The 13,736-nt window shown below is 45.7% G+C and overlaps 1 protein-coding gene across 9 annotated transcripts in view; it reads right to left on the bottom strand.

Annotated features, from left to right (window-relative positions):
• Positions 1–13,736, bottom strand: part of Mam (neurogenic protein mastermind) — a 310,231-nt gene that overhangs the window by 158,218 nt on the left and 138,277 nt on the right. For 4 of the 9 annotated variants that reach the window (XM_076444073.1, XM_076444080.1, XM_076444109.1 and 1 more), the window contains exon 1: positions 3,036–3,382. The exons of the other annotated variants lie outside the window; for them this stretch is intronic. In XM_076444073.1, coding sequence (XP_076300188.1) covers positions 3,036–3,038 — 3 coding nt within the window. In that variant the 5' untranslated portion in view covers positions 3,039–3,382. Of the gene's footprint in view, positions 1–3,035; positions 3,383–13,736 lie in introns of those variants that run through there. 9 annotated transcript variants of the gene reach the window in all.

Raw genomic sequence — 13,736 nt, 5'->3', positions numbered from 1 at the left:
GGTCCCTCTGACCTTGCTCCTCACTTCCTTCCTATTCAAGACCACCTTTGCTACTCAATCCTAGTGTACTATTTCAAGTGATCTGATCTATATGTCGATCTTTACTTGTTTCCTTCTGGAGATCACCTTTGCTAACTCCTAGCGATGTCTTCGAACTTTAACGTTAGGGTGTTCTGATCATATTCTTGCTAGGCCAATCTTTCTTTCCTCTTCACTTCCTTGCTATCCAAGATCACCTTTGCTACCTTCTAGCGATTCACTTTCCTTTCTTCTTCACTTCTTTGCTACCATTCCCAGCGTGTCTTTGAATCCTTAAACTATGGTGTCCTGCAGTGATCAATTTCAGCGATTTGACTACCTCCTTCCTTTACCTTGCTCCTCGAGATCACCGTGTTGCTGCCTTTGATCGTCCGCGTTTGAACCCCGATGGTAGTCGATTAGACAGTCAGTCTGATCAGCTTCAACGCGCGGAGTCACGTCCAGGCGCACCGCCGTCGATTTTCCCTCGTAAATCGTCAACAGGTGGTTCGCGGAGCGTCGACTTGGAACACGCGTGCGAGGACAAGAGTCAATTCCACGGAGCGTTCTCCGGTACGATGATCTGGACGATCGAGCACCAGTTCGGTCACAGAGTTTATCCGGAGGACCGTAACACCATGAACTACTTTTGTTCCCGATGTTCCCGTGCTTCGATGTTTCGCGTCGTCACGCGCTTATTTTCGACGGTATTTTGGTCGGTGAGCAATCTCGATCGTGCACACGCTCCTCGATACGTCACCCGAAGACGAGAGGCGACGAGCTGCTGCACCGATCAACACACCGAGCCCTCGCGTTGCTCTCACACTCGAACGTGTAACGCTTACGCACTTGTACGTCTACGTGCACACCCTCCTGTACACTTCTACGTGCGCGTTCACACACTTGCACGACCAACGTGTACACTTGGTATGTCTAACGTGTACACACTTGTACGTCTACGTACGGACTCTTACGCGTACATTGATACTCGCGTGTATGGTACACGATAGCTGGAAGTCCTCTCTCCTCTCCCGTGATCGGCCCTCTCTTTCTCTTTCGGTTCTTTCTCCGGCGCGTCGCGGCGACTCGACTATTTTCGTTGGCGATGGTAGAAGTAACGGCGGTGGTAGCACGCGTCTGTCCCCCACTACTCCGTGTGGTCGTTCGTCGCTTTTCCTTCCTCCTCGCCGCGTTCTTCCCTTTCTCCCACGTTCCTCCGTTTGTCCCCGTTTCGCGACGAACGACGGGGACGGCGACGTCGACGACGCTCCTCTTCGTCTTCGTCTTCGTCTTCTTCCTCTTGGCTGACGCGCACGGGCCGCAGCTTACAGGAGGGTCTGCCGGCGGCGCGTTGCCCCCCTGTCAGCGGACGCACGCCGGAAACAAGAGGAGGAAGAGGCGTAGGAGGAGGAGGAGGACGACCGGACCTTTTCATACGCGGACATCGGCCGGGACGGTGGTCCTCTCTCGTACACCTTCGCGGTACCCTTGGCCTCTGCTTCTCAGCCCCGCGTCGAGATAACTCGCGCGGATTGTCCTTCACTCATTCCTTCTTCCTCGAGACAGACACGATCGTGTTGTGCTCTGCGATCTCTCGGGACGCGGCAGATGAATAATCGTCCGGTGAAGTATCGTCGGAAGAAGACCAGCGGAGAAGACTGTCGGAGGTATAGGATAGGCTTACTATCGGTTAGGCTAGTAAGTCGGAGGGAAGCAAGAGAGCGTAAGACCGCAGAGCGAAGGAAGAAGAGGAAGCAGAAGAGAGAGCAAGGACCCAGAGAGAGGTGCTCGTCCTATCGAAGTCCGCGAGCGATTGACTCCCGCGCGTCTCCCAGCCTCGGGACCGTGTGGCACGCGTGAGGGGAGTACCGGGAGGAGGGGGGAAGGTTGGTGTTCTCCCGCGGGAGGAGAGGCACCAGCGTGGGGAAGGATTTCGGGGCGAGAGGGGGAAGAATCGGTGGCGGCGGTCGCGGTAGAGCTAGTAGGTAGAAGAGGGACTGAGGGGCAGGGGAGGAGGGGAGCACCGTCCAGGAGGGAGGGGGGGTGGGTATGGCGCGTGCCACTACACGCTAGCAGGTGGAGTGCGCGTGCCCAGAAATCTTCTCTGTTCGGCTCTCGACTCTCGCCCCCACTCCCCTCTCGGATCGTTCTCTCCTTTCTTTGGTTCTCTTCTCTCCCTTCTACCGTTTCTCCTCCGGTCGTTTCCTCTATCCGCTTATCCGTTCCTCGTTCTTCTCCGTCTCGTCGTCGTCTCTCTGTTTCTCCCCTCTCTGCCCGCGCGGTTATGTGTATCGCGCGTCCACGCTCTCGGTGTCCCCGCCGCGGCGACGACTCGTTTCGCAAATACGAGTGTACGTTCCACACTACCTCCCCCTCCTTTCCTTCCTCGCGCGGCCGTTTCCTCGTTCTTCCGGGCCGCGGTCGTGATTATTCCGTTTCTTGTCGCAGACGGTACCCGTTCCGCGACTAATTTACCCGCGTTACGTACTCGGCCGTTCGCGGTCCACTTATTACGTCCGACGATGACGATCAAACACCAACGTGGTATGTAGTAGCTAGTTTCTCTAGCCTTGTACTTCTACACCGCTAGTTCCGATGATCGAAACAGCCAGCAGCATTCTCTACCCCGGTGTATGAATTTATTCGAACTCTCTTTACGCTCTATTCGTCGAGTGTAATTCTTCCGCGTGTGATCCGAGTTGCGACGTTGCCCGCCGTTCCAGCTGCGGACCAGGCTCGAACATTCTTCTGCTCGTTCGCAGTGTTTACGGTCTCGGCGTGCGGTCAGGTTATTCTCGCGTAGCCCAGATAAGAGTCGCTAACGAAAGTCTCGGCTGCGATAACCGTCGAGGGCACGCAGCCAAGCCATCGTGACGAATTTTAATGCGCGAGGCTCGAGACCCGACACGAACCGTTAAAATTAAGCGATCCAACAAACAGAGCGACTCTGCGACGAGATTCCTCGAGGAATTTTGTATAAATTAGATAGATTGTTATTTCGACGGTCTTTTGTTTACCATTTCGTAGAAACACCACTCCGATCGAACACAACACGGATCGCAGCCGACTAGTCGAACCACACGGAAGCTCGAGCACTCTGAACTGTCAAATGCGACGGTTGAACCGGTGGAATATGAGATCTCGTTCCTCGTACGGAACGGTGTGTACACGAACGTACTGCTTCCCGATCGAAAATGACGAACGCGGCTCGAAGAAGGAAGGTTGCTCGCGTCGAACGGCAACGCCGCGTCGCCTGCCGACGTCTGTCGGGAGCTGTCACGCTGCGCACGTGGTTAGCTGGGAGCGCGAAACGACAACAAGCCCCACACAGAGAACCTGACGCCCCGAGGAGTCGCCAGCCACTGACTCTCCTCCGGTTCGGCTCGGCTCTGCTCGACTGGCCTCGCCTCGCTTCGTCTAGTCTCACCTCACCTCCTCGCACCGTCACGTTGCGTCTCGTGTCGTCTCGTATCGTCTCGTGTCGCGTCGCGCCGTGTCGTGTCGTACCGTACCGCTTCGCTTCGCTCCGCTCCGCTGTCGACCCGAACTCAACTCGGCTCTCTCGCCTCTCGACCCGACCCGACCCGCCACCGGAGAGCCACGCCACACGGCGAACACCGTCGCGCACGTAGGACACGCGCTCGGCTACGCTCGTGCACCGAACCCGAACCGGCCCGAGCCGACTCGTCACGACTCCGAATCCGAGTCGAAGTCGGATTCGCGGTCCGATCGGAGCTTACCCGCCTTGCCTACTCGCTTTAACGCCACCCGTATCATGCCACCGCATAGCGGTCTGCAAGGCGGTGTACCGTCCACCGAATTAACATCCTCCCATCGATTTTTTCATCCCTATTTTAGGCGCTGCCCATTTTATTGTCATGGTCAAGGATATTACCTATTAAAAACTGTTAAGGGTAGACTCTCGTTTTCAGGATTGCAAGGGTGCCGGATGCGCCTTCTCATTCCTCGATAATGCAAAGATGCGGGTTTTCAGTAGTTAAAAGCACTAGGTAAGAGATAAATCTAGGCCGCGGTCGCTCTCAAAAGTCCTATTTTTACGTTTACCAGGCGTAATTCGCATTATTCGAGAGCATAAAGCTGCGACCGCTGCCGAATAATTCAAATTATGCCTCGTAAATGTAAATAATTATTTAAATAAAAATAAATTTTTTAAAGTACCACGTTTTTAAAACGGACTAAAAAGTATAAAATAATTTTTCCTAGCCCCACATACAGATTTCTAACCCCGTACAGATAGTCCTGAAAATTTGTGATTGTGAATTTTGAATAGCTATGATAATACTTGTAAGGTTTAAAACGAAAAACGTGGGGCGCAAGATAATAATGAGCGTAGAGAGTAGCTGCCGTTGAGAAAACTCGCACACAACAGTTCATATCATTTGCAGTGCAATAAAATTGTTAGTAATTTAGATTAGATGAGAGCTAGGACAAATTGTTTTATACTTTTTAGTCCGTTTTTAAAGCGTGGTATTTTTAAAAAATTGACTTTTATTTAAATAATTATTTTCTGCTTTTTAGTCTTGTGTGTGTGAAATTTTTCAATCGATTTTGAACATTTTGATGAGATTATAGCAGGTACATGTAGTAAATTTCAGACGGTACTGCGACCGCGTCATATCGAAAAAAACACCATGGTAAAATGTCAAAGATAAAGATTCGACGAAGAATCTCGGTGCAACTGTTCTTTTGCTTGGTAAACAAACATTATAGTATCGCACACTGAGCTCCTTCGGTGCGAAGCGGGTCCGTGGAGTGGGGATGAGTCAGAGTGGGAACGCGTAGTGGAGTAGGGAGCGCTGTCGCGCGGAGTGGGGATCGCTGAACGCGATCGCGTACTATCCTAGCGTCGCGCGGGGAGGTGAAACAGTTAAATTTAATAGTTTACATCTCCTAAACGCATAGGCTTTTTTAATCATTTTTTAAAAATATTTTTCATTGTCATCCAGTTCTGAGCTATGTTTAACATTTCAAGTCTCTAGCTCATCGGGAAGTTAGTTTAAAATCAATTGCAAAATTTGTACCGAACAGACAGACAAACAGACAAGAAAGCAAGCAAGCTAATAAAAACGTAGTAAATATAGGAACATCCCGCACTCTTGCAATCCTACAAACGAGTCTACCTCCTTAAACCAAGAAATTCATTATTATGTAACTTCCCTTTCCTGCAATTGCTATAGACAATTTTTATTTTGCATAAATATCCGCAGTCTAGGGATCGTGTCGACACGAAAAAATTCACTTCAAGCATCCGAATGGTATTGATCGCGCTGATCGTGTCCAAACGATAGTGATCGTGTTGATCTTCAAATGATAAAATTGGAGAATCGGATTCAGGCCACGAAAAGCCACCTTCCAGGGCACGATGCGCTAACAGTACAATGAGGATAGCCTCGATAACTTCTGCTCTGATGGGTGACTGTACCGTAACGCGTCTACCATGTATAGTTCCCCGATGGCCCTACGTTGTATGTCAGTACGGCGTCAGGCGAACGGAGCCGAGTCGATATGATGCACCCGTGAACTGTGAGAACCGAAAGCCAGTTGCACCGATGAGCGACGTGCAGCGATTGTTGCACTTTGAACGCCTGCTGGTAGCTAAGGCTTGAAACCATTCCGTAAATAAACTGTTCAAAAATTGTTACATAAAGGTTTTTCATTAAAACGGTTCGCGGGGACCTTGATCCTGAATAACTATTACGGAAAACCGAAATTACAAACTGTCGGGGTAACTGTACCGATTATTGCTCATTATTGTGCTCTGATCGTACTTCGTTTTAACACATCAAATTAAGTTTACACACTTCCATTTAACACTAGGTGTACAGAAAATAACAATTCTCTGTAGCCATTTTTTCTTAAATATATGCCCAAAGAAATAAAATTGAATAATTCATAATTAATCCGAATATACAGGTTCTTCGGAACTGTTTCAAGAATCGATACAACAATTCCAAAGTTGTGCTGGCGATGCCGAAGCCGAAAGAGCTGACGAAAGACGACAAGAGGCCTAGATTGAAATTAACGATCTTCGAGTAGAACGATCGTTTGGTTGGATTTAGACCGGGAACGCTGGTGTTTATCGTCTGTAAAAATATAACCGTTGTTCTTTAACGCAAGCTGTAACCTTCAAGTTCTTTTTAACGCTAAACCTACCAAGCATTAAAAATAGCTGTTAAACGTCGCCTTATAAAAATGCCAATACCAAAATGTAAATTGTACACAATTTTCAATATTTTTTATTTTAATTATTTGTATAATTTCCATAATTGTAAAATATGAAACCGGTGATTTAACGTGCAGTGTTAACAGAGTTCTCTGACCCATATGTATGGGTCGCCATGACTGTATGGGGTTGAGCGGAAAGTCCCCTCCGTGTTTGTATACAATTTCTAGTCATAAACGCTCATAATCTCGCTTGTAATCATTTAACTTCGACCGGCGCGTCATTGGGCAGATCTCGGTGAATGTAAACAAAATATTGTAAACAGTATTCGTTCGATTTCTTCCAGCGTTGCAAATATAAAACGCGGGTACACATTTTTCGTTCAATAATAACATACTAACAATTACGTAACCGAATATAATTAGCAAGACCGAGTATAATTAGCAAAACATGTGTAGTGATAACGTGCAATCTTTAGAAGAAGAATATTGTATATCGTTGCCGTTAGAAACTCATTACGTTCCAGTGAAGTTCACAAACTTCTTACGTGGTCGGAGATTATATTCCTGGATAGAAGTTTACAAACAGCAGCACCAGTGAATTACGTTAATAAATTTATAGATTTTGTGAACACTATACTGCAAGAATACGCGCCGATATTACCTCAGCAAGTTAGAATATCCGCATTCAAACGCTTATTGATCTTACAAAACAGTCTATAAGCAAAAACTACGTCGCATTGTGTAACACTGCGATTAGTAGGATACTAAGTACTATGTGCCATTCAACCGTGGACGAGTAAATAGATCAAAGATCATTTACAGATTGAAAATGATCTGGCAAAAATTGGATTCTTGCGAACAAACATCAATCATTGCCACTGTAATATCTAGTAATCATTGAAAACACGATGTCTTTCCTTAAAAAACAACTTGTATTGTTCGAAATATTATTGTTACGCAGTGTTAATCGTAACTACTGTAGCATCTGTCGATCTCTTGCGTTAAAAACTAGGTGCAGTCTGTTTTCTGAAACATCGGCCTGGATTTGTAAGAAAATGTAGGTGATACAGTTAAGTGTCACGAGACAGACCCGCCCTATCAGCGACGTCCACCGCTTCGGATCTAGTGTTAACATTTTTCGAAAAGCGACGAAACGATCCTGGGACGAAGCGAGTGTTTGTACGAGTAAATACGAAGGCGCCGAAACTTTCTCCGAATCGTGAAAATGGTCCTCGGGTTCGATAAGGTCGCGAGCGCGACTTAACGCAGCCACTGCCGTGCAGCTGGCAGTGCGGCGCTTTTACACAGGCGCATTCGCGACACGTCGCCCGCACTCCCAACGTCCACCAACACTTCGCCGTTGCGTCATCATGGTTTCACGGTACGCCGGGATTCGACGCGAAGAGAACGCGAGCGCACAAACGGGACCAGTGCGAGCGACGCATCTGTACCGCTCCGCTTGCACTTATTACAAATCCGACAGTGATTCTCAACCGAATCGTCCCGTCAACTTACCCGCTCGACCAACGACGAGTCTCGTTCCCGGAAAATTACTCGCCGAGACCGTGGCTCTGTCGTTCTGCCACGGTTTTGATCAAACTTTGCGAGTTTTCGCGAAATTGAACGGCGACGCAGTTTTTTCATCACTCGCAGCCTCGAACGAACCTGGGCGTGCTCTAATCCGGAGGATCATCGGGTCATCGAAGTACAGTAATTACTAGACTTCGGAGTTTATACATTTACGACTAGACTGCGGATTTTTATGCAAAATAAAATTTAAACACATCAATTGCAATCTACAGGAGCTACGTAAAAATTTATTTTGCTCACCAATAATCTTGATGTGGTCGAAATAGTATATCGCCATTGTTGAAATCATTTTAGCGTTTTGAATTACATCCACTAATTTTTGTCAGAAATGTATAAAATCCGCAGTCTATTTATGACAAACATTATAGTAGATCAGAACACTAAAAGCATTTAAAGAATCTCGAACTACTGTTTTCAACTCTATAAATTCATTCACAAAAGAAATAGATCATTTTATTATTTGCATACAATTTCTTTTGCTTTTTGTCATTCTTCTTATGAAAGCGTTACCATTGTGTTCGCGAGCTTTTCCTGATTGCAATGAGTCCACGCAAGACGCAGTTTGGATCATGTTTACCTGTGTAATCCACGATACAGTAGAACCTCGATTATCCGAACCAATCACTGAAACGAGTGTTCAGATAATGGAACCCACCATTGGTCAAATGGCTGATTTTATATATTTTACTCTAAAATTATCCAAAATGTAAATACCTCCAAGCTCTGATTTCGAGGCCAACTGAAGCATCTAGTTTCACAAGGTCACAGCTGAACATTCTTGATCTTGACGCTCCAATTGATAGAGTCTAAACGAATAGGGCGAATGGATGATCTAAACCAGACACGAGTGCCTCGTTGGATGTAGGTTACAATCGGGAGCTACGAAGCCACGCCTACTCAGGATACCCAACCCACAAGATACATTGCTGTTTTATTGCTATCGATGTCTAACTGGCTCTTTTCTGTTGTTCTCGAAGGAAATTCAGGTGTAGGCATCCTCTATGAGACCCTATGTGACATTGAATTGGTCCTTGCCGGAATGGAGAGCAACGAAGCCACGCCCACAAGGGTGCTCGACTTCGGGAGAGCAAGGTATCGAGTCTTCTATCTCTGTCTCCAACATTATCTGTCCTGAAGCATCACTCTCAAAAGAAATCCAAGAGTTAGAAATGGTCAAGTGCTCCTGTGAGATACTGACTTGGCCCCTGTCAGAACCAAGAGCCATGAAGCCACGCCCACTGGAGGTACTCTACACCAAAAGGACAAGCTATTTAGCATTCTATCTTTTTCTCCACATAATTTCTTCCAAAACATGCTCCGGTTGGACGAATTCTCTTACAAGACACTACCCTGGTTCCCGCTAGGCTCAAGAGCCACCCCCACTGAGGCCCCCAGTGGCTCCACAATCCTTTTTACGTATTCCAAGCACTGTTACAAAGTAACCGCTGAAGATAACTCGTTAGTTAACCGTTAAACGTTCACATCAATGAATTAACGCACAGGTACCAGAGAAAACGATGGTTCGGGAATCGGATCATTGGTTCCGCGGCCGCGGTATAACGCAGGCGATATCTATCTTCGAAACGAGCAACAACATTAACAACTCGAATGTCGCGTGCAGATATTGCGGGAAGATCAGTGACGGTCCTGAACGACCAAGGGAGCAGCAACGTTTCTAATTAAATGTCCGGACACGGGGTATCATAAAGGCGATTCGTGTGAGCGACATCACCCGCGCAATTGATGGTCGTCCGGCGGACATTCTTTGCATAGTGGAGGCCGCGTGTCGCGTTTCAATTAATACGGACGCTACACTAGTGGCAATTTTCTGGACAAACGATCCGGCTGTGCGCGCTGTTTAGCGTCCGCTCTCTCGCTCTCTCTCTCTATTTCTCTCCCTCCCTCGATTCACGAACCGCGCCCGTGTGCACGATGCGCTGTGACGCGCGCCGCGATAATCTCTCCCTACGCAGCCGTGACGAGTTTTCCCCGTATCCGTTGATAACACAACGCCAAATTTGCGTTTCGATAATCATTCTTACAGATTTTCATGCGTTCAACGCGATCCGAAAACCGTTTTTCTCTATCGCATTTAGTTCTAGAGGGACTTAATTTTACTACAATTTGTGATATCGGCGCACTGGTTCGATCAATTATACGAATATAGCAAGTTTGCAGTGCGCCGATATCACAAATTGTAGTTTAAACAATTGTCGATCGAAATACAAAAATCATAGGGACTTAATTTTCTATGGAAAGGTGAGTTTGTGTTATTCATCATTTTTCATGGTTTAATGGACGGGGATGATTTTGTAAGCTCCACCAGATACGGTGATATTTTTGTTTGCGATAGTATAGACGTTTAAATATTTTTAGATATTGTCAACTTTGAACATTTTTTCTGGCATAACCGTAAGAGCTATTTGACTGAATCTTGCGTAGAACGATTCTTTAGACTCTCCCAAAGAAAACAGTATTCTTCACATCATTTTGAACGTTCACAAACTTCTGAGAAATTGGGAACCTTCGCGTCTCGCTTTGCATCTAGCGTGCTGGTAGGCGTGGTTTCTGTGCTCTGTCCGCTCTCTCCGGAGCAAGGCCAATGCCCCACAGGGCAATCCCATTCTCTCCCCATAAAGCCGAACAGAAATTTTTCAAATTTCTCAACAGCGAATACATTGAAGACGATGCAGGTACAGTAATTGCGGCGATAAATAGGACCGCGACGGTCGCAATGGGACAAATAATCAGTCGGTTCTCGCGGCGTATCGTGGAGGGACGGTGCACTACACTCTCCTTTCTCTCTTTCTCTGTGTACAGCCGAGGGGAGCAAGAATGCTAGAAGGAGAGAGTGATCTCGCAAATCAGTAGAAGGCGGCATCGACCTCGACTAACTGCGTCTTCGTTGCACGAAGATTCCTTTCTCTCTCTCGCGCGCACTCTCCTCTCTCGTTCTCCGCTTGTTCCTCCCGCGGAATCCTTTCTTCTGTGTGTGCATTGTGCGGATATTATCGGTGCTGGCTGCTTTTACCGTGACTGTGGGCGCAAACGAGTCGGGAGATGCCACGGAACGAGGAAAAAAGTAAAGAAACGATCGGTATTCTCCGCCGTCCTCTCTTTCTCTCTCTCTCTCTCTCTCGTTCTATCTCTTTTCGTTCTTTCGCGACTGCAATCCCCACCTTCCCCAGCGCGCATTTTCGAAAATAGTCTATCCTAAAAATATGCAGGATCGCAGGCGTCACGTTCCTCGCTTGTTCGTTCGTTTCATCGCGACGCGTTCGATACGAGAACTTTTAATAACCCATCGACGCACAGTGGGCCAGAAACCGATCTTTTTGAACAAAAATCTGCCGACAACTCAGTTTTCCATCGATTCAATTGCAATTTTTTTTTAAATGTTCGTGAAGGACTATACTTTGATGACGTGCTGCGCGAAAATCGTTAATTGTCACAATCAAGAATCCTCATCTACAAAGCTCAATAACTCCGGTACTTCATCCGCCCATACCATAAATTTGCATGTCCCAGCCGAGTTGCCGACACTTCTTAGCCCTAAACCTCAAAATTTTAAACTGTAAAAAAAATCGTTATTAAAATTTATCCATGGTATAAACTACCTCCATCAGTTCATAAGGTACTGCAACATGGAAGTGAAGTGTACTAGCTACATTTGAACTGGCAATTGGTTTGTATTCAGAAGAGCCACAAGAGGCAAATACTAAAGTCTTCAGGAAATCACGAGCTGAAAACTCCCGAATGTGTTATAGATATTATACGGCATATGTTATTATCATCCGATCCACTTATAAGCTCTCTAAGAATAAAGGATGACAAGCACAAGGAGGTTCTTTCTCAAAAAGCGAAAACGCTGCTGTTTGATCAATAAATTAATGGCAAGATTTACAGGGCCAGATTTACAGTTTAAAATTTTGCGGTTTAGGGTTAAGAAGTGTCGGCAACTCAGCTGGGACATGCAATATGGTATGGGCGGATGAAGTATCGGAGTTATTGGGCTTTGTAGATAAGGATTCTTGATTATGACAGTTAACGATCTTCGCGCAGTTCGTCATCAAAGTATAGTCCTTCACGAACATTTAAAAAAAAATTCCAATTGTATCGATGAAAAACTGAGTTGTCGGCAGATTTTTGTCGAAAAAGATCGGTTTCTGGCCCATTGTGCCGCGGTCAGATATTCGCACTAACGAGCGAACTGCGCTACAGAGTCCGCGCAGAAGACCCCTCAAGAATGACAAATTTCAATTACTTTACGCTCGGTATTCCGCGGCAACAGGCTCGCGATTTATCTCGAGGCGTGCGCCTAATCGCGCGATTCCAGCGAAACCTGTCGTCAGCGAATTCCATTCGCTCGAGCGAAGAAGTCGCCAGGATAGAACTGGCACTTTGAGCTGCTTCAAACCAAGCGACCCTTTAAAAACGACGATAGTTAAACACGTAGAACGTGCAAACATTTTCACGAGCCCCTCTTCCATGTCCTCCGTCTTCGTGTCGCGTATATTTAATCCGAATTGTAAAGTGCAATGAATCATGACACAATGAATCATAGATCCCTGTAGATTGAACTGTTGTGTATCTTCGAGGAAACTACAAATTTGCGAAGTCGATCGTGAGAAATGAAGGTTCGATGAAAATGTATGTATTACAAACGTTTGTCCTAATCATTTATTTAAATGACCCTTCCGGTGACAAATTCGTGACATTTTCCTTATTGGTGCGAGTCCAAACACGACGTAATTTGGAACATATTCACTCGTTTAATGCACGGTACAATCGAATCTGTATTATCCGGACGGATGTATTCCACCTGTTTAAAATTTTAACAAATTCGTATTGTAAAATGCATAGAAAAATATATTTAATAATTATATTGGATAAATAGATTTTATTAATCTCAATAAAATTTACTGAAATGTATATTAACATTAATTATTAATAAGACATATGAGTCGCGGAATATGTATCTCGTTTATATCGCTGCTCCGGAAGTATAATGACACAACTGCAAAAATTGAAGATTCGGTTTATTCTTCTATGAGAGTAGTTTATAGACAATATGTGGGTTATTATTGCAACTTTCAAGTTATTTCAATGTATAAAATAATAAATACCAGCCTCGATTTACATTATGTCGATTGACAAAAATCTAGTAAATGCATTTTTGAGCCCGCCAACACAATAAAGTCAATTTCACAAAATTTTACAGTTGCGTCATTATACTTCCGGAGCAGCGATATATTACTGGTAAATATGTACAGGCAAATATGTTGATCCCTGGTCTGAACTACCGGATCCGTTCCGTACACAACAAGGTATTCGTCCGGCACGTGTCGGTGCGGTAGGTATAAACACTTCTATACAAATGCATTGAAAAATATTTGTCTGGTCTTAAGGGGCTAGTATACCCTCGATTTGTAACTAGAAAGGGACTTACTAGATTTTGGGTCGAAAATATGGGTCCCGTACTTAACGTTGTTTGACCTTATTTAAGCAAATTGTGGGCTGGGTGAGGGCTCATTCTAAAGAGGAAGGTTAGACGCAGTGCGCTTTTCTCACGAGGTTAACGAGATTATGTTAATAACTAATAATACGAGGGCCCAAAATAGAGAAAAAATCTAGGAAAAAATCCCGCAAGTTTCAATGCATTTTCTGTCTCTAAAAGACTTTTCTGACTGATATGATGAGAAAAGCGCACTGCGTTGAACCTTCCTCTTTAGAATGAGTCCTCACCCAGCCCAAAATTTGCTCAAATAAGGTCAAACAACGTCTGGGCGCAAACCCATGTTTCGAGCCATTTTTCTAGTAAGATTCTAGTAATTTTCTAGTTACAAATCGAGGGTATACTAGCCCCTTAAGGTCGGTTTATCTTAACCAGTCCAGGCCAGTTGGACAGAACCCTACTACCCTGGTTTCGTATCCAGTATTTT

This window comes from Lasioglossum baleicum, chromosome 2 (genome assembly GCF_051020765.1).
Source record: "Lasioglossum baleicum chromosome 2, iyLasBale1, whole genome shotgun sequence".
In the NCBI taxonomy this organism is placed as follows: Eukaryota; Metazoa; Arthropoda; class Insecta; order Hymenoptera; family Halictidae; genus Lasioglossum; species Lasioglossum baleicum.
The sequence above is the reverse complement of the archived record's forward strand: the minus strand, read 5'-3'. Positions and strand labels throughout refer to the sequence as shown.